This window comes from Colias philodice, chromosome 12 (assembly GCF_061535455.1).
Source record: "Colias philodice isolate Cphi_HAF_F1 chromosome 12, ilColPhil1 Martin Lab GWU primary, whole genome shotgun sequence".
Taxonomy (NCBI): Eukaryota; Metazoa; Arthropoda; class Insecta; order Lepidoptera; family Pieridae; genus Colias; species Colias philodice.
In genome coordinates this window covers 490,790-513,871 of record NC_143097.1, presented here as the reverse complement: position 1 = coordinate 513,871, position 23,082 = coordinate 490,790, and the positions used below count along the sequence as shown (strand labels likewise).

The following is a 23,082-nucleotide window of genomic DNA, read 5'->3' as shown; positions in this document are numbered from 1 at the left end:
CAAGTGAACACGGCCATACAATTTTGTCACGAGCCGCCTATGATTGTAGGTACTTTTGTTAGGCTCCTTCGTCGTCCGCGTCGGCTCGAAAGTTCTTGATTTCATTGTCACGCGCTATGATTTGCGCGCGGATTTTCTTGTGTTGTGAATTTATTTTTGTATTATTATTATTTTTTATTTATTTTTTTATTTTATTGATTCAAATAAAATATTTCACTAGTATGCATTTGAGACTATATTGTATTATGTATAATTTATCGTAGGTATAGTTATTCTTATAACGCAGTTATATTTTCGGTGGGACAATTTGACCCGTGATTTTTCTGAAATATCACCACGTTGCAAATCACATCAATCATACACACGTATGACGAAAGTATAGTGGCTATAATTGACTCATCAGTTCATCACTGAAACCAGTGATAAATCAGTACATATATCATATTTTATTGTGTTTGAATATTTTTTAAACAACGATATATACAATACTAGCGACCCGCCCCGGCTTCGCACGGGTGCAATGCTGATACTAAATACACAACAGAAAAACTGAACGTTGTTTATAAAAATTAAAAACATAGCGGCCCGCTCCGGCTTCGCAAGAGTATAAAATATATACAGTATAGCCGGGTGGCCGGGTGGCCGGCCGGTACAGCCGCAAACGCTACGTCCCGCAATTTTTAAATCTGTAATATCTTCGAAAATATTCACTTAAATCATACGGTGTAATGGGCCAAATAGATCTAAATTAAATGAACAATGTATTCAAGGTATTTAATTGGTTAAGGATTAATGCTGTATTGGTTAAAATCGCATCGAAAATTAGCCATTATTCGTCGTAAAAAGTAAATGACAAAAAAAAGTTATTGTGGGTTATTCATAAGAGATAGACATATACCATCGCGGACTTTTCTGTTGACCTTTTCAATGTGTATGATACTTAGTACAATATTTTGATAAAACTCGTAGGATTCAGCCTGCGTTTGCAATGTAAGCGGAAAAAATGTAATTTTTTACGACATCTCATTAGAAACCTCAAAAATAACAGTACTTCTCCACTATTTAATGGATGTTATTATACATATAAACCTTCCTCTTGAATCACCCTATCTATTAAAAAAAACCGCATCAAAATCCGTTGCGTAGTTTCAAAGATTTAAGCGTACAAAGGGACATAGGGACATAGGGACATAGGGACAGGGAAAGCGACTTTGTTTTATACTATGTAGTGATTATTATAAATCGGTAAACTACCAAAGTACTTCCGAATTTTCAGACAGACAAACAAGTAGTTTGAACACGCAGTTTTCTTATACTAGTAGCAAAAATCAAAACCATAATATTATGTTTCCCTACTATATTTTACTAAAAGTCGAGTGCGTCGAAATCGTAAATAATAATATGTTTTTCACCTTCCTGGTTATTTTCCCATAGTAAATAGTGTTTTAGGTTTGTTGTTGTAGGTAGGAATAATAATAATTATTCTTACATGTTGGTTATGAAATGTATATTGAAATAATTTACTTTTACAAATCATTAGTGATATAAGTTTTGAGTGAAAATGCTTGGATCAGCATAATATTATATGGTACTTCAAATACATGTTTTGATAAAAAAAACAATAGTGTAATAAAATAAAACTGCGTTTTATTGTAATCAATGTTGACAATTTTAAATTCCAAAATTATTGATCAATAAAATAGTTTACACCAACAAATATAACTTTTATTTTTATAACAATCGTTCATAATATAAACCGTAGCAGGTGGCGTTTTGAAGTTCTGTCTACTCATACAGAAAAATGGAAAACTTGTTTTTTTTGTAAACAATTTATTACTCATGTTGTTTGGCAACTCGAAGCGTGGTCGTCCGTCGTAGGTACTTTTGTTCGGCGTCGCGTCGTCGTCCGCGTCGGCTTGATATAAAACATTCTTGATTTCATTGACACGCGCTATGATTTGCGCGCGGAATTTCTTGTGTTGTGAATTTATTTTTGTATGCTATGCATTTTAATTGAATCAAATTGCAATATTTCTCTAGTATGCATTTGAGACTATATTGTAATAATTGATCGTGGGTAGGTATAGTAATTAATTATTCTAATAACGCAATTATATTTTTGGTGGGATTCAAAACAAAAAATTGGCCCGTGATTTTTATGAAATTTCACCACATTGCAAATTATATATTATACAATTACAATTACAATTATTATAAATCGGTAAACTATCAAAGTAATTACAAACTTGCAAAATATGCTTTTCCGAATTTTCAGACAGACACACAATTTTATTAGTTTGTTTTAGCAAAGTAGGTACCTATACCTATACGCTTACGTCGCGCGTCGCGTCGTCGAAAACGGTGCGCCCAGAAACAAACATACCTAATTCAGTTACAATCCTTTTTTTGTTCCGTAATTTATTGTATTTATTCTAATACGATTTTTTTTATTCGTCGGCCAGTTCTACTAGGTATAAAAAGATAAAATTGAAATATAATTATTGTAGCGACAGCCATATTATGTTACTATGTTTTCGTAAATATGTTTTTCACCTTCCTGGTTATTTTCACATAATCTTATCTTATATATAAAAATGAATCGCAAAATGTGTTGGTAAGCGCATAACTCGAGAACGGCTGAACCGATTTCGATCATTCTTGTTTTATTATATTCCTTGAAGTACGAGGATGGTTTTTATGTAGAGAAAACGTAAATATTATGTACCACGGGCGAAGCCGGGGCGGACCGCTAGTATATATATATAAATGAATCGCAAAATGTGTTGGTAAGCGCATAACTCGAGAACGGCTGAACCGATTTCGATAATTCTTTTTTTATTATATTCCTTGAAGTACGAGGATGGTTCTTATGTAGAGAAAACGTAAACATGTACCACGGGCGAAGCCGGGGCGGACCGCTAGTCTTATATATAAAAATGAATCGCAAAATGTGTTGGTAAGCGCATAACTCGAGAACGGCTGAACCGATTTCGATAATTCTTTTTTTATTATATCCCTTGAAGTACGAGGATGGTTCTTATAGCTAGAGAGCTAGTTAGTTTAGTTTTAGTGCAGTGGCAGTGTAAATGTTGTTGTTGAGGTTATGTAAATTTAACACTTTAGTTAACTACCAAGATATAAAGAAATGAGGATAGGACACAATAACTATTGGTTGAGGTATTTATAAACTCATAATATACTTTTAAAAAAATCACGTTTTAATAAATTTCTAGAATTAAATTAGAACAGCTGATTCAAAATAGCCTAAAAAATCTTAATAATAATAATTACGCTTCACAGCAAGAAGAAATGTACCATATGTACCCGCACAAAGTCGATATTGTGTTGCCTACCGTTCGACTCAATGGCTAGGGTTGTAACTACCTTTAATAATTATTACCAAACTAATAAACCGAGTGATGCGAAATAACCATAATTCTTTTAGAGTTTGATAAAATGATCAGGCAGGTATTTTCTTTAATCCTCTGAATTCTCGGTTACTAAATTGTATCGTTGAAATTATTCTTAATCGCGTAAATTTAATAAATAATCATATGGAAAACACTTTTCATTTGTTTTTTTACTTTCACGCCCAACTACTATACAATAATTACGTTGTTTCGGTATTTTGACGAGAAAACGCAGGAAACATCCGTTGTATCATTTTAGATAGATTGTATATTTTGTATCTGTAGAATTGAAATCAAAGCTATGTATATGTTGTCTCCATTCTTTTCTTATCGGATTGTTGATCCCAATGCGAATGCGTCACTTAAATTTTATAAAAGACAATTAAGAACATCAAAAATAAAGTGATACGTAAATATTTCACAGTGCAATATATTATGTAATTAATAATAATTATATATTTATGAAAAAATAATTACATCAGATTTAATAATAGCAATTGTTTTGAATGTACATAATATGAATAAATGATTACATCATAATAGTAATAATCACAATTGTTTTATTTCCCATTTGTTGCAACCCTAGCATATTTTCATGTAGCAGCAGAAGTACCTACACTGGCGGCGCGGCGGCATCGTGCGACATCAAAGGCATTGCCTTACTAGGTAAGTTTATAATGACTCATTTCTTTTATTATATAATTTACGTTTTACTTTTACAGAATCCGATTCAATGGATTATGAAGACGAGTCACACAACGCCATACGATAGTGATGATGAATGAACATTTCAATAAATGCATGCGTGTTTTTTTATGTTGTTTTGTAATTGTTAATTGTTTCTTAAATAAAGAAATAAACTAAATATTTAAATGATGATTTGTTATTTGCAACACAACTTTATATTTGAGATTCTTTACAAATGTATATTTAGTTTTGTATCATCAAATTTATAAATTTTATTCCATAGTTTTCAAAATTAAATGTAAATGACCATAAAAACATTAATAAAGTAAATCATTGATGTAAGGTCAGGGAACGTAATACATATATACATCTGACCATGTAGAAGCTAAGTCTTGTTGACTGCTGAAGTCTGTAAAGTTTTGTTGTCTGCTGAAGTCTGTACGCAATGAAAATGTCTGCCGTTTCGAAAATAAGTTTTTAAGACCCTAATAAATAAAATATATGAATGGCAGATCTGGTCAAATACTTTCAAAATTGTATTTTTTTCAGCACTTTCATAAGTGTCTGCCAGAATGTTATCCGCGTGATAATGGTCTGCCATTGTTATTTTCCGATAGTAATAATAATCTATTTTCAAATATCAAAATGGCAGACGTGGTCAAATGGTTTCAAAGTTCGCCAAAAATTTCCACCTGTCTTACCTAAGCGCGCGCCCCGTCCACCACTCTGGGCTTAGTGACTCCTCATCTCATGTATAGTAGGTATAGGGGAATCAACACACAAAAATCCAGGTCTGGTCAAATACATACAGGTAGCTTTGCGCTAGCTCTCTAGCTATTACTTCTTATGGAGAGAAAACGTAAACATGTACCACGGGCGAAGCCGGGGCGGACCGCTAGTAAATAATAAAATAATAAATAGTGTATTAGATTTGTTATTGTATCTTGTATACCTACGAATAATTATTCTTACGTCTTGTTGGGAAATGTTCAAATACCTACCTATTGAAATAATTTACTGTTACAAATCATTAGTGTTATTAGTTTTGAGTGAATAGGCATGGATCAGAAATTCAGAATATAATATGCTACTAACTACTCAAATACATACATGTTTACACAACAAACACCACTGACCTCTATAACTATAAGTTATAGAGGTCAGTGACCGTCAGTGACAAACACTATGGATACCTACGCTCGCGAATGCAAATTCGGTGATTTACTAATTATTGATACCTAGTCATTGAATTCGTTTTGAAATAGCCTGTACTTTGTAATTTTTAGTGTTATAGACATTTATAAAATGTGGTGCTCATTTTTTTGTAATAAATCATCCCGAACGCTATTGTATTTTCGTTGTTTTATTTCAAGTGAACACCTAGGTATACAATTTTGTCACGAGCCGCCTCTGGCCTCTGGGTGAAATAAACAAGTCAAATGATTTTTGTTCTAATTGTATTTTGGTAGTAGTTTGTTTAGAATTTACATTACCATTGTTTAATTTTTATTTTGTATTTGCAGTAAAATAAAAAGATGAAAAACTTCATTAGGTATATTGTACGACACCTCACTCTGAATCGCGCTAGCGAAATTTTTTCGTTACAGAGCACATATACAACTTTCGGACAATCTTCATTGAGGCCGGCCGGCAAATCGAGTATGTCGAGAAACTTCACTTATTCGATGGAGGTATTCTACCTTCCTTCCTCCACAGTTGTGGGACCCCGACGTGCATTGAACACGCAGCTTTCTGATACTAGTAGCTAAAATCAAAACCACAGATATGTCTGTGATCAAAACCATAATAATATTTTTACCTATTATTTTACTAAAAGTCGAGTGCATCGAAATCGTAAATATGTTTTTCACCTTCCTGGTTTTTTTTCCATAGTAAATAGTGTTTTTGATTTGTTGTTGTATGAATAATTATTCTTACTTGTTGGTTATGAAATGTATTTTGAAATAATTTACTTTTACAAATCATTAGTGATATTAGTTTTGAGTGAAAATGCTTGGATCAGCATAATATCATATTTGCTACTTCAAATACATGTTTTGATAAAAAAAAAACAATAGTGTAATGTAGGTAATAAAATAAAACTGCGTTTTATTGTAGGTAATCAATTTTGACATTATTTATTTCCCAAAATTACAATAAAATAGTTTACGCCAACAAATATAACTTTTATTTTTATAACAATCCTACTTCCTACTAATGCGAAAGTTTGTGAGGATGTGTATGTGTGTGTTTCACGCAAATACTACTGAACCGATTACAATGAAATTTAGCACACATATAGAACGTAACTTGGACACATTGAATAGGTTTTATCCCGGAAACCCCACGGGAACGGGAACTATACGGGTTTTTTTTTGAAAATGCGGGCGGAAAGCTAATCGTTCATAATAATATAAACCGTAGCAGGTGGCGTTTTGAAGTTTTGTCTACCCATACAGAAAAATGAAAACCACAGGAGATTGCCCAAGTGACTATGGCACTTGGTATCGCAATCAAACTTATTGTGTCAAGATGAAATATAGCTCAATTTAAAGCTTGATGTTAGTACTTTTAGATATGATTAAAGTTTTTATGTAAATAAGCCGCAGTTCGCGACAATAAAAATAAAACAATAGTTTTATTCAACACTTCAAAAAACTACTTAATCGAGTTTAAACTAACGATGAACGTTAAGTTTTACATTTATTACATAGGTAATATTTTAATTTACAAGACAAATGTGAAAAGTAAATCGTAATTTAAACATTATTTCAAAATAACATCGAACAATGCGTCGAACACATTCATTTGACATTTCAAATAGAAACTATGACATATGACGTTTGCAAGAGAGATAGATATAGGTATGTGTCAAAACAAAACTTTTACTTTTATTTCTATTTATTCGGTATAATTACAACTTAATAGTGATAAATATGATCATTATAAATACAAATAGGAATTAACAATATCACGAACACGTGACACAACTAGTATTTTACCGATTCCATACGTAGTCATACATGTTTCAAAAGAAAAACTTTTACTTTTACTATTATTTCAATTTATCCGGTTTAATTAAGACTTAATATTGATACATATGATCATTATAAATACAAATAGGAATTAACAATATAACGAATACGTGGCACAACTAAAATTTTACCGATACTACCCGTGGTCATTCTCCTTTGTGGGTCATTTGTAACAGGATGGCGGTTCTACAGCGAAAAAAGAAAAATGATGGTCAGAACGCTGATACCGGATACCTTAAGATACTGTAATATAAAATATTACTAGATTAGATAAAATATTATAGGTAGTATCTTCACCGTGTGTGACGCGCTTTACATTCACGCCATCTAGAGTTAAATCTTTATCATTTTTGTATACGTCTGTGTGTGTAAACGACCCTGTATGCAATGACAGATGTTAAAACGCATAATTTTACCGAATTGGGTGGATTTTAAGGCAATGATATAACATATTTCAATAAAATATAATATTCAGTAACCGCCATGACTATTCCTAGGTTTGATGACTATTCCAATTACGCAAAAACTCAAATAAACTAGAAATGTAGAATTCAGCGCCATCTAGCGGGACATTGGCTGGGAACAGATCGTAGCAATCACCTTAACTCGTATGAACTAAACTATCGATTATGTTCTACGTGCGTCAGTCTAGTTTTCCCGTAATATATAGGCGGCCGCTTTTCCGGGTTGCGCCGCGGGCTGCGCGTGCACAGGCAGTCGCTCACGGACCACCGTCGCGTTAACACGTCTACAATGTATCGCCGCCGCTACAGGACCACGCTCGGCCTCGGCCTGGGCTCCTCGTTCTCTTCTTCCTTCTCGACGACACTCTCGTTCAGTTCAAGAACGTCCACAACGGACTCTGTGAGGTCGGATGCGCGCGCGACGGCCGCTAAACTCAAGTCGAAGTATGAAAATGCCGGCACAGCGCAAGGTCTGTTTGTGTGCTGTGTGTGTGTTTAGGATATGTGGGTCGATGACCTATGACAATTAAATTTAATAAAAAAATGCTCGAAATTTATTTATAATCGACGAATCCACTTAACTACTGAAATTTTCATACAATTTTTTTCAATAAATTTTATAAACCTACCCCTTTTGAAATACATATTAAAATGTTTGTAGAATGCAACCTAACTATTTATACTTAGTGCGGATATTTATATTGTAGTAACAGATTAACTTTTAATTTCAACCAGTCTTTATACTATGAAGCATCTTCGGAGATGAACCTTATAAGCTCATAGGAGCGTTAAAAGTTCGTAATAAGCTTCGATCCACTTAATAAATCACTAAGGTCTGAATGGAAAATATATTCAATAGTTTTTTGTGTACGTCCATTTTTAATATTTGAATTATAAACCCCACAAAGTGCTGAGCCATCGATTTAATACAATAGATCCACGATTAACAATTCATACATCAATCACTTTCAGGCAATTTGAATGAATGTAAAATGAACTTGTTAAATGTGTGTATTGCGAATAAGCAGCCGGCTTTTTTGTCGTATCTGTGTGAACAAATTTATAGTAAATAATTAATCGGAATTTGTATTATTTATTTATGTTGACTTGTAAAAACAACATCGTCATCATATCCTACTTCCATCACGAAATAATGGTATCGTAGCGTTATCATAAAGTATATTGTAAAAAAGTCATTTTGCTGATGATCCTTTAAAACAAGTTAAAGTTCAGAACATTGGAAATGTAACCTTTTGAAATAGCCAGCTATTACCTGCACGGATATATTAAGTGAAGACGAGAAAGAGAAAACGTTGCTGAAATTAAGAAAATTTTAGATAGATATAAAAAAATATATTAATATATAAATAAATTGTATCTACAATCCGCCTACAAATAAATTCGCGCCCTAAAAGGTTCGAGATTGTGCTCTCTAAAGGGCGCCATTAATGTAGTGTGAAGTGATAAAGCTTGTACATAAATAACAACCGGACGATTCACTGGAAGTCATGACGCTTTTAAGGATACAACGCCGAGTTGGATGTTAAGCACTTACGGGAGATAAACATATAGGTCGAATAAACTTAAAGGCCTAATAAGATCCTTGCCTCCATTTCACTATTTTAATAAATATCTACTAGCAAACCCGGCGAACTCCGTTTCGCCACCAGATGACTTCGTTTTATGTAACATTTCATTTTTTCCCGCTTTTCTGTTGAAAATTTTCCCGAATTTTCTTTGCTATAAACCTCACGGAGCCCGAGACCTTTCCAACGAATGCAAAACCGTGGAAATCGGTTCGTGCGTTCTGGAGTTATAGCGTCAGGAAGGAAAACCCGACTTATTTTTATATAGTTATAGTAGATAAAACTAATAGAACTTCTAAATAGCATCCAATTCTATCTTTGGACAGTATGCTTTTCTGCCTTCTTATCCATCGTCTATCCCTATACATTCAAGCCATTTTCAGCATTATACATCTTTCATCGTTATCGTATCATCGTTTTAATTCAGCAGTCCGTTGGTCGGTTAAGTACTCGTTTATGCACAGATTTTCTAAACGTTGCCCTGGATGTAGTTAAAATAAATAAATGTTGATAGCCAGAGCACATGGAAAGCACTCGGCTAAATAAATTCCCACGGCCCAGTTCTTTGGCCTCGACCACAATTGCAATATACAATATTTAAACATACCAATTAGTAAGCCGATATGAATACACTCTTAGTGAATTGAATAGTCGTAGAATAATACTGTAGTGACAGTAATAATAACTACTTAGCAGTATTAATGCACTAACTATGTGCTCGCTAATTAAATAGGAATCACACCGCCAATGTAACTTGGTCAATAGTTTTTTGAGCTATGTACTGGTGTTAATTCCAATTTGTGTACAATAAAATGTGTATGTTTGCTTGTTGATCGATCTGTTATTATAGTGTGTATGTGTATGGTAATTTATTCACATGGCAAAATTAAAGGACGAAACTTTCTGCTCCTTTTTATCAAGGAGTATCGCGATCAAAGGAGAGGAGGAGTCCCAAATTATGTAATGCCTTCACTGAAGAATATAAAGAACTTGCAAATGTAATTGTTTCTATATGGAATATGAAATGCAAAAGTATTATGTTCTTTACTCAATATTTTGTGGTATAGATTGACACAGAACGGAATACCGCTTCGATAGTCGTCCTTTGAAAGCTAATAATGCACGATATCTTATATCTTCACGATTTAAATTTTATAAGGAAGTATTTGATTTGATTACTCAATAATTGAATTATTTTTTTTAATATAAAAGGATTTCTCAAGATCTAAGAAGTATATTCCTCATTACGAAATATGGACTAACGAGAAAACCAGCTTTAAACGTTAAAATCGTACATCACGTGTTTTCAGTGTTAAATGAATGTCATTAAACTATTCTTCTTGCTATTTCGAGTGCAGTTTTGTAACTTTATATTTACTGTTTGGAAATTGGATATTAACTATATTGGACATAATTGATATTGGAGTAGCGGAGAAATTAATATTATACATGCAAATGTAACAGATATCGTATTCAAGTCAATCAAGATATTAAGTTCATTGAATTAATTAGAAGCAGCTTGTGGATTTCTGAATTGTAAATAAAATAATATTATATTATAGAAAATTAAATTATTTAGTTGGCTACGTGTAACAAAGTGTTTTCGTAGGATTTCTCTAGGTTAAGTGGAAACCGATTTCCGTTACATGCCGCACGAGTAGCTAATTCAGTATTATAAATCGGACCTGAGGAACTAGACATATTCGTTGTATTTTAATATACCTAAAGAAAATTAGCCTTGTCGTGTATAATTAAAAAACAAATATGTAGTAACCTATTTACAAATAACAACGAGTACGGAGTACGGTACTCGTATGTTATCGACTTCTCAAATTCAAAACCTTGAAACCACAACAAAGAAATTACTATAATATTATTGTCATATGGGTTGGCCAATGAAATCATTCCGGTAGAAATGCACTTCGCCAAAAAAGGCGACAAACAGTTGATAGACCTCGCTTACCGAAATCGTTAAGGATTCTGATCCTGTTTTGATCTGCCTTTATATCAGGTGTCACTGACCTTCGCATATCGTAAATATATCCAGGGTGAGTGCTCCGAGCGAGGGTAAAGACCTGCATTTGATTCCAGGCCAAAATTATTGTGAATACGTTGAAATTATATTGTTATGATTATTCAAATTAGACCCGACAATAGTTATATTTGGTCGTGTCAAATGACTTGTGCGATTTGTAAGACCTTCTTGTTTTGTTTGACATTTTGGCGTCGATTCCCGGTAGGCGGAAAAAGTTAGGCTCCGCTAGCGTGCAAAGATCACCTGTCAACATGGACAATAAAATAAAATTGAGCAGTTTTATCTTCAGGAACGATTTAAGTGTCAAAAATTAAATGTATAATTCATTCAGAAAACACATGTTCAATCGTCAGCGTACCATTTTCGAGTTATAAATTAACATAGCATTTATGTATGCCTGTATAATGTTTAGGTATCGTCATAAAATGTAATGTTGTAGAACCACCTGCAGAGATGATTTCGAAGCCTCGTATCCTAATACGTATTCCATTTCACGGATTAATTATTCTTAAGTTACAGATATATGATCAGCTTTATGTCTACTGTTGCCTGCTCCAAGAATTTGCCTTTTCTTATGCCTTCCCAAGCTATACTTTCTCCTTAAAATAATCTTTAAGGATTGTCAAGGTTCTTAAAACAAAAACGAATTAACACATATTTAAGGTTTAATTGCAAATTGCCAAGTGAAGCTGCACCAGAAGTAAATTAATTTTCTCTTTAGTGTCCGTATAAATTAACGATTGTATGCGATGAAGTTACTGGATGTTTTTAATTTTATTTCGTTCGTCGGAAGCCCCGCGCAGACTGGACGTGGACGTACTGAGTAAACCCACAAATGTTTACAGTAAACACTGTTACAGGGAACTCGGCGTTTTATGTAGTGCAGGATCGAATGTCTGGACTGTATGTTTTATAGGTTCATGTATATTGCAGAATGTATTTAATTGAATTTGAATTTACTATTCAATTTAATAGTGTACGTGTCGTGTACTACTTGTTATGTAACTAGGTATGTGTATATTTAATGTTTTTTGAAAGCTTTTGATTTTATTATCTTAAATATTCAATGCAATCTCCAAAAAATACGCGAAGAACAAAAGTTATAGCATTTATCTATTCCCGTCACGAGACATGAATAAAGACGTGTCAACAGAGTTGAAATTCTATTTAATCATTTGTTTATTTAACACCGCGTAGATTCTTTATGGTTTTTTACCGTTGATTCATTAAATGTTTTAATTAGATTCCCCTAATAATGCATGTAACCGAATCACTTTTAAAATAACTAGTCTAGCAATAGTTCGCCCCACTGACTTGGCCTACATTGTCTGAAAATAGCGCGTGCGCACCCCCCGCTTCCCCCTTGCAGATTAGCAGCTGTCGAAGCAATGGGGAAATGACACGGTTAAAGAGATTATAGAATAAGTGGTAATGGAGATTTTCTTGTAAAGTAATGCTTCTTTGTGTTTTCTTCGTTGGTTAAAATGTTAACCTATTTGCCTATATGGCTAAAGTTTTACAGGCGCAAGGTTGTTGCCCTGGCTTCACCTGGCATGAGTATGAAGTCTATGTTATGTTCGGTAAAATTGTACACGGTAAAAGAATTTTCATTACCAATTCAATAGAACTTACAAACTTACAACTGTGAAAGATGTACCTTTATTATAGTCAAGTCGAGAGCTTTTATATCGGTTAAGCAGTTTTTCAGGTAAATCGTTACAAACATACAAATAAACTATAATTTTTTCTCCACATATAAGATTAGAGCATACAAGAAGGTATCCACTTATTCTGTTCGTTTTTTCTTGTATTACTAAACACGATACAAAGTAGGATAGGTACTATATTCTATATGCATGCATATAATGTGTGTTGGAGCCTGGAGGTGCGCCAGCCGCTTTGTCCGGTCCGTGAACCCGCTGCACTCGAGTGAGGTGCGCAAGTCGCAACCACTGAGTGGGTGCTAGTGTTTGCACTAAGGGTTACGTAGTAACTATTATTCTGTGGTAAGGTTCTGATGTGCAGTGTTAGGAACAAAATTATCAATAAGAGGATGAATGAAGCGATGAGATTGAGGTAGTGCAGTCGACTGTTCGAAAGAATCATGAGTTATAGAGATGGGCAGACTTCTTGGTAATGTTTGTGGACAAGTCTGTTTTTGTCGAAAATTGAAACTTTAGTCGAATCTTGGAAATTAGTAAGGAAATATCTATGTATGATAGTTGGTATACCAACTTTCTATTCCGAAATAAACTATTATCAATCTATCTGTTTGATTTGAAAGGAAAGTGAATAAGCGATAAAAACATATTCGCTTTTCCAATAAAATGTTCGGGAAATACGTTGAATAGCGCTGTTTTTCAAGAGATTTTTATACACAGCTGGTTCTTTCGACAAATTCTAGGAAGCTGGGAAAATTGACTTCCACGAATATATACGAACGTTAGGAAATAGTTGATACAAAAAAACCTTAATTTCATCCACGATACAAATGGGATAAATCGTATCAACTATTAACCATATTAATTCATTTCAGTAACAGAATTTTGCACTATGGCAAGGATTTTATCATAGATATGTTGTTTTTAATTAAAAATTAAATAAATATTGACATTGATGAGGTCAATAGCTTTAAATTTTAATATATTTTAATGCTCCTGCCCATAATGCGTTGGTGACGGCTATTTTTGTCTCGTTAACCAGCAATTGCCATATAAGAAAGAGAGGACTTGTTTACTTGCTCTCATAAAAAACTTCATCAACAATCTACAAACATGAAAAATAATAAACGCAACCTTCACACCTCCATTCCCTCGAGTTTCCATTACATTTCACTTTAAACTGTCACGTTGAACGTTCTTTATTCTCTCTCCGGTGTATTGCGCTTAAATAAATACAAATAATTAGAATTACAGCGATAAAAGAGATATTACGTAAATGGAGTTCTCGAGAACGAAATCGAATTGAGATAAATACGCGGCATTATTTTCAATTGACTCTGTACTGTACGTACAGTGTACGGTTGTAATGAAGTAAATAAAGCGGTAATTGAGAAACGTATTTTATTTTTTATGTTCAAAAGGAGCCTGGTTTTTTATAATTAATTGTATATTTTCCGTTTTGCACGTTTGTGAGGACAGGTTTGGTAGATAAATAGAATTTATTTGCGTCCGTTGAATCTACATATGTACAGTCTTAGTATGTGATTTTAATACTTTTATTTGTTCCGAAGTAATATTTGGTTAAATAAATATAGAGAGAATGAAAATCAAACGTCTTTTATAACTTAACTTTATCGTGATAAGGTCGTGTCATTGGGTAACGTTACTTCAGTTATGTTATTGCTTTGCTCTTGTTATAAACTCCTGCTAAGAAGTGATGAGGACAGAAACAAACATAAAATATACTTCTTATATACATTTTTCTAAGTCAAAAAGTGTTCTCCTTTATTTTGAATAAGTGAAGTCTATAAAAATTAAAAACGTTAAAAACACATGCATAACATATTTTTTGCAGAATTTCAAATGACAAAAATGAAAAAACGAAGTTATGAATGAAAATCAAACGTCTTTTATATTTCCTATTGATACAAAAACAAACCAAAAGTAAATATTGTTTCTCATTCAGAGCTTTATAGATTTTTCTGCTATAAAACAAAGGTCGGGATAAAGGGAGCGATTTCGTCTTATCCAAACATCACGCGACCTCTTCAATAAAAAACCTATAGTTTTGCCTTTTACATAATATGTCTTATCGGTGATCGAGAATATAATGTATCGATTGTCTATTTATTGAAGGTATCTAACGTTGAGTTTATAAAAAATGTAGAAGGTCGCTGGTTGTCGCACGATGTTATATTTTTAGCTTCTAGACACGGTGCGAAGTTTTAAGGAAGGTTATATTATGTGCTTAATAATGTATGGAATAACTCGTCCCGATATATGTACAAGTGATAACTGCGTTAAAAACAACCGACTTCAAACTTGCACTTGCAACATTTACAAATACAGACAAAAATGCTCATAAAATAAAAACTACTAGGCCTATCCGAATAAAATTTTTATGGGACCAATTCGACACCATCCCGCATCGAACAAAAAAAGAATCACGTAAATCGGTTCAGAAACCTCGGAGTAATCGGTGTACATACATAAAAAAAAAACATACCGGCCGAATTGATAACCTCCTCCTTTTTTTTGAAGTCGGTTAAAAATTAAAATTAATTATTGTGAAAGGAAAGTTAATGTAAGTCAGTATGTTTGTTACACACAAAAGTTGACTCAATTTTAAATTAATGTTTTTAAAACAAGTTTTTCAGAGAATTTTTCCTCGATGAAATCATTTTTTATAAATTAATTTTCTATCTGCAATATATAATACCTACATAGTTTGTAGGATACTTAAGGCGAAAACAAGCATTGTTTACGATAAAATAGCAATACTCTATAATCCTCTTCTATCAGATTCTAGTCTATTTCTTCTTCAGAATTCACCATTATAAATGGAAAATACTATTTATTGATGCTTATTTCTATCAATGGAGGCGGTTGCTTATTAGACTAAAGCACTTGTAATTTGTTTACTTTTATGACTGATATATTATTATACTTTATGAGAAACTAGCTTTCCACCCGCAGCTTCGCCCGCGCAGTCAAAGAAAAAACCGCATAGTTCCCGTTCCCGTGGGCTTTCCGGGATAAAACCTATCCTATTTCCCGGTGTAAAAAGTAGCCTATGTCCTTTCTCGGGTATCAAAATATCTCTATACCAAATTTCATGCAAATTGGTTCAGTAGTTGAGGCGTGATTGAGTAACAGACAGACAGACAGACAGACAGAGTTACTTTCGCATTTATAATATTAGTATGTAGTAAAATATAAAAGTTTATAACTATAATAATGTTAACAATTGTATAATACACGACGAATACAAGTATTGAAGAGAATCGCCAAACGGTTCCAATCCAATAAAATATATCTAGTATTTGAGGAAATATTAAACACAGCAGTCATTTTCCGCGACAGGCCGAATGTTGCCAAAGTTTTCGATACAAAAGATAAATGTTTCGTCATCGGAAGAGAAACGAAGCAGTTCCCTTGGCAATGACCGAGCGTCTGATCTAATAATCTTGTAAACGTCACAATAATTTACTTTTTCCTGAGTTAATTCGGTCACAGAGTAAATAATGGGCTCACGGTGGCCGACGCTGAAAGTGCGTTTTGGCTTCGCTACTCTTTTATATAATTGAATCAGTTGATGTAAATAATGTATTGTAGTTGTGGCAAAATAGTGTACTGGTACTTCTATGCTCCAATGCAATTATGATCTATTTATTATTTACCCTAAAATTCACCAACGTATATTAGAGCGATAATAATAGACCTCGAAGGAATTGTAGCGTGCGTGAAATTCAAATAAATATAGTCGTTGCAGGTTTAACAAGTACTATATAAATAACAACCCTATTCAAATAAAAATACACTCCACTTGAAATAACAAAGTACTGGAATAGACACTAATTTAAGTACACTCAGCATTTTATGCCCCTAAAAGTTCGCTAGCAATTTCATTTTCCAGCGGCATTTTCATTGTTGAAGTGGCAACCTTGATCCTAGAAGCCGGCATTATGAGCGACGCTCGTTACACGCCGTCGCGGTCGGTTATACTGTTGTGGAACTGGTGGATAGGCTGCAGAAAGTTTTGACTTTGTTCCAAATAAATCTAGGACGTGTATTTTTTAAAATTGAGCATTAGCGGCGTTCGCGGTGCCAACATGCAGCTTTTTGGAGCGATCACGTAATACTACACGCTTCTGTTTTATTGGACAAGTTAGTTTGATAAAATTTTCGAAAATAATGTTTAGTTGATGCCCTAATGGATTCATGGACCTCTTAAATCAAGTTCTTCATGAAGCTTTCGCAAATACAACAAAATTAAATGAAAAATCTTAAGAATTTTCTTTAATCGGAGCAATTCATTCAATTTAAACCTTAAATATGACCGCACAGAAGTTAATAAGAAAAAATGATACTTACAAATGGAGAGAGACGACGTCATTTTTAATACCGGTAATCCTAAACGATTTATTAACTTTTTCTCCTAATATTCTCTAAGGAGATGAGATCAAATTTGATCCTCTTTCTATAATTGAAGTCATAAATTTCCAGCATTATGAATCTAATTGGATAGCAAAAGTCGCTTTTTATTTTGACAAATTATGAAAATCTAAATAGGTACCATTTTTTGTCCTCCCTTTTTATTATAAAAGTAACGTACTTTTAAAAAGAACCAACGAAAATTTAATCAACTTCAATCATCTTTATCCCTTTCTGGGAGGAACCCACACAGGTGCCACTAGTTTTAAATAAATGCGTACACATGAATAGTTACATATAGTTGTACGTTAATGTATACGGCCAGTTTTCGGACAGCGAGAAATTGTGTCGGGAATATGTCATGAATAAGGAAAATATACACAGACCTCGCCCAGATTCGGGAGTATTTACTGGTATTGGATTGAATCATTTTTCGATTTTTATTTCGACGCTGCGCGTTAAATGTTTGTGTTATCTGTCCAGAACACGGAGAGTCACTTAATGTTTGCTATGCAATTAGAATCTTCTGATAAACAGTATGAATCAAAACGATTCAAAGCTTTTTTTAAAAGCTTGCTAACCGTAACACAATAATATGGTTTAGAACGTAAAGAAAAATTCGTAAAACAATTTTAAAATCTAGTTTGAAAGAGCTGTAATCTATGCAGCTTAACTGAATCAAAGTTTTGTTTACTGGCATAAATAATAATTATATATATTGCAAACCTCAATCCAATTTATGATTAATTAATTCCCTGCAATACATATTGGACAATAAGCATAGTGCAGGAACTGATATGCGGTGGTGTGCCACGTAATTTCCTCTCTCAATTACTACAGATGAGGTTCTACAATACATTATGCAGTATGTACTCCATCCCTGTATAGTTCTCTTTGCTCTGTCAAATGAAGACGAAGCTTCAATAAATAATTCGTCTCAAAAGCACTGAATTCAAAGACAAAAGGAGTTGAACAAATTGGTCATGTCCGGTGAGTGTGCCGGATTTCAGCTCAGTCTTTGTTCTGAGATGTCCAATTTGCGAAATTGTTATGAATTTAACATTCATGACTTTAATATGAGCATTGCTTGGGGGTTTGCATTTGTCTTGTGAAGTTGACAGCGACACACAATGTAACGCACTGCGTAAATGTTATGAATAAATTTATCGCGTGGAAGAGTGAGCTTCCTGCTATTAAATTAATGTTCGGGAACATTTATATACGTAAACAAGTTATCCAAATAAAGTTTGCTTCTTTGTTGGATAGCGGAAAAGGGAATCATAATTACGTAATGAATCTAGTCTTGAGTTGAAATATAGGGGTGAATCGTTCACAATGAGCCGGAAAAAACTACGCCTCAGGAGATCTATCATTACAATTTTCCACGAAATTTTAGCTTTATCCCGCCGTATTCAGCAGAGCGTTTTACCGGTGAAAATATTAATAATTTCTTCTATAAATTTTACCAATTGGCAATGGAAATTAAGCAAAACAGATCCTCATCGGATGTGGTTTTTCGATTATAAATAGTACTGTTTCAATGGTAACAATTTATTCTATTTTAATTTATTACTTCAGTTGAAGACAATACTGCGATGTGAAATTTGTATGTAGAACATTACAATATTAACGTCAGTAAATGATCGTATTTAGTTTATATGTGTTCGTGATCGAAAATCTTAACTGAAAATATAGATACATATATATGTATCAGTTAATTGAAAAAGTCACTATTCACTATTCCATGACCGGAAAAGCTTCCACAACTGAACGACTGCGTCATTAATGACATTATGGTTTATTTAATTAATTAAGAACTGTATCCGTTACAACGGTTTTGATCCATTTTGTTTTTAACTAGCCGTGGCATTTCGCCAACGGACGTCTCCGCATAAATAATATGCGCTATCATGTTAACTAATAGTGGAATCGCAAAAAATATAAAACATGCCGGTTGGCGAGCCGCCAAATTGAGTATATATGATTTTGTATTGTCTTTATGAGGAGCGGAGATTGCACCCCCGATAGGAAGTTATTCTTCTCGCCTTTGTCATGTTGAACTAATGTTTCTGGAACAGTTAAACGGTTGTGCAATATCCATCATTTCCACTTTTTAGTTTCTAAGTGATGCACATTTGAAACTATTACTGTAACATGTTCATGAGTTTATTTATGTGTTATTACATTAAGTTTATAATTTGTTATTTCTTTTGTTACAGGTAATTCTATTTTTGATTCATCTTTGGGAAATGCTGCTTTTTCCACGCGTTCATTGAGTGATAAGTATTGATTACTTTATGACTTAATGATTTTTCAGCAAATTTGGTTATCCATTGCACTTCGAAGCGTAATAACCTTACTTGCATTTAAAGCACGTATAACATCCCCTTTTCATGCATCGCGTGGTCCAGCATAATGTGCAAAACGCATTTAATTAAACCAAGTGTAAAATTTTCAAATCAAAGTAACATGCATGCTCGTTATTCCCACCGCTGACCCTCTGTCACGTTCGGTTTGATTACGTGACGTTTGCACGTTTCACGCGTCCTACGGTAGTTGATTATCGTTTTCATATCGTGCAATTTTTCTCTTTTATTATATAGGTAGAGACTTTAAAAATTGTCAAATAGGGGGAAGTTGACGTACGAGATATGGAACAGTTGCACTTTTATTGATTTGTTGCGGCAGGTCAGTTTTCCATACTATTTATATAAACTGGACGGGATCGAACTGTATTCTTTTCTATCATATGTACAAAACAGGCTGTTTTTATTATGATTTTGCAATTAAATTCGTCTGAATCATTCGATTACAAAATGATTATAAAAATACGTTCATCAACAAATCAATATCCTTATCATCAATGAATATAAATTATTCCAAACAAGACTTAACAGTAACTGACCTACATAACAAGCAACGACTCTTTGTAATCTCCTGCTTCAGAATAGCCAAGGTATTTGTCAGTCGCGTCCCGCTCAGCATTAACTCCCTAGCCTCTACGAGGGGTGTCTCATCTCGTTAACCTGATCTGTTTAATTATGCTGAACAGCTGAGAGCCGGGTGAGCACGATGTTGCACTCGGAGTGGCATTAATATGCCCGAGAGTAGCTACGGCATGGCAAATATGTTAAGGAAGTTTTATGAACTGGGGTGCATTTTAGTTAGAAGTTCTTGATGGTATGATAGGAGGATCTGGATGGGTTGTTCAATTTATAATTGATTGCCTGTGGTGGTTACCTTTTGACCCAGAATTATTTAGCATAAACAAATACATAATTAACACTCTATAATATAGGTACTTTCGAGTACCTATAATATATTATTGATAAGCATTTATTTTTATTTTCTAAGTAGGAACGTCATCTACAAAACAGCTATTAATCATTTTAATACTATGTCTAATATAATTCATGTTATGAGCCAGTTGGAAATGAGTTTCGCTGCCTTTATATTTACGTCAGCGATGTTGATGTTTTCCTGTAAACATTGAAGAGCTTTTGGGACAGATTGTATTGTTTTTTGATCCTTTGTGAGGGTTTAAAAAATGAAATGTGAAATGTTCCGGTTCCGGTAGTCTATCTGTCAATACGTACGTTAGTAAGCTCCGTGATTAAAAATCGAAAACAAGTGCACAAGATCAAAAAACTCGTGAAATTTCGGTGTTTCGTAATTAGTAAACCATCAAAACCTAGAAGAAAGTGGAGAATTTGCAGAAGGGACTAAGATTAATGCGAAAAAGTGCAGTGAATACTCATTGTGACATATCATAACAATTCATGCTAAGTGAAGTTAGTCGCAAATCAATCTGTCATCCATCAAGCATACCAACCTAACAGAAAGACAGTTTACAAGTGTTGCAAGCAAAAAATTATTAAATATACGAAAAGGGTTACCACTACAAATTAGAAAAATTCCCACAAATTCTTAGTGTTGCAAGTTAAGAATTAACAAAGAAAAATAGGGAAAAACAATTGCAAAAATAAAAATAAAAATGAACGAACAGATGGAATTACTATTTTCAAAATTGGACGCGAAGCTAGATGAAAAACTCAAACAACAAACTCTTACGCTTACAACAGCAGTTACGAAAAATGTCATGGAAGTAATTGACGAAAAGATGAAAACTTTAATGGAAGAAAACGTTCATTTAAAATCTAAAATAACGAAACTGGAACACAGAATAACTAACTTGGAAAATGACAAGCGGAAAAGCAACCTGATATTTTTTGGCGTCGATGAAAATGGAAAAAGAGAAGCAGAACTTGTTGACTACATTAAAGATATCATCGAAGAAGCAGAAGTACATCTAGACAGCCACGAAATAAAGAACATATACAGAATTGGAGCGAAAACCAGCAAAAATCGCCCTGTGGTAGTTACATTCTCTACTATGTGGAAGAAACATCTAATATTAAAATCAAAATCAAAACTACCACCAGGCATCTATGTCAAAGAGGACTTTCCCAAAGATGTCCTTGAGGCTCGGAAAAAACTACAGTCCAAAGTTGAGGAAGAATGGAAAAAGGGAAACATAGCTTTTATGAGAGGAGACCAGCTTGTAATTAAAAAGCAAAAAGACAATCAGCGTGAAAAAAGGAAGAGAGACAAAACTGTATCCCCCAACTTACCAACGTTGAAAAAACCGAACACGCATAACGAGCTCGAGAACAAAGCAAATAAAGCAAAGAGTACGGGGCAAAAAGACATATTGAAACCAAACATATTACAGTACATGGGTAGAGACAGAACTACATCAACCTCAAACTCAGAAAGTTCAAAAAACTAACAAGCTCACATAATAAACTTAAACAAAAACCAACAACTAGAACCGGAAATTCAAAATTCAAAACAAAAACAGGAAAAACAACCATTTAATAATTTTAAAAAATACTTAAAAAAATCCTTCCCACCACGGTTGGTCGCCGAGGGAAGTGTAGACCATAACCCTCCAGATTATTATAATTATAATAGAAAAATAAATAGAATCAATATTGCAACATTAAACACAAGAACTCTAAGAACACAAGATACACTTGCAGAACTGAATATTGCCATCCAAGAGATAAAGTGGGACATACTAGGAATCAGTGAAATGAGAAGAGAAGGCGAAACGATATGTGAATACCAAGATTACATATTGTTTAACAAAGGCGAAAAGGGAGGCAAAAGAGGAGTTGGATTCCTCATAAAGACGACTCTGAAAAAACAAATACAAAACATCTATGGTATCTCTGAAAGGATAGCAGTGCTTAACATTAAATTACCAAACTATACAAAGACTTGGACTATCATTCAAGCATATGCACCAACTGAGCAAGCTGCAGAATCAGAAACAGAGTCCTTCTATGCCGACCTGGCAAAAGTTATCAGGAATTATACAAACAACCATATCATACTGATGGGAGATTTTAATGCCCAAGTTGGGGAAAAACAAAATGAGGAGGAGTATGTTTTGGGCAGATACGGATATGGCAAAAGAAGCTCTAATGGCCAAAAGCTTGTGGAATTCTTGTTAGAACACAACCTAACTCTCCTCAGCAGTATATTCAGAAAACATCCAAAAAATAAATGGACATGGATCTCACCAGATGGCAGATATAAGAACGAAATAGATTATATGATGAGCAATTCCCCTAAGGCGTTTTCAAATACAAGCGTGATATCAAAACTAAATTTTAACACAGATCATCGGATGGTCAGAAGTACAATTCTGGCATTACCACCAAAAAAAGGAAGGAAGAACATTACCACTTATAACTCAATCCTA

The 23,082-nt window shown here is 33.7% G+C and overlaps 1 protein-coding gene across 2 annotated transcripts in view; it reads left to right on the top strand.

Moving 5' to 3' along the window:
• The window catches only part of LOC149483715 (E3 ubiquitin-protein ligase znrf2), a 115,457-nt gene that overhangs the window by 5,667 nt on the left and 86,708 nt on the right, over positions 1–23,082 (top strand). Inside the window, exon 1 of one of the 2 annotated variants that reach the window (XM_089701990.1) lies at positions 7,867–8,066. The exons of the other annotated variant lie outside the window; for it this stretch is intronic. Within the exon in view, the coding sequence (XP_089558116.1) occupies positions 7,886–8,066 (181 nt within the window). The 5' untranslated portion in view covers positions 7,867–7,885. Of the gene's footprint in view, positions 1–7,866; positions 8,067–23,082 lie in introns of those variants that run through there. 2 annotated transcript variants of the gene reach the window in all.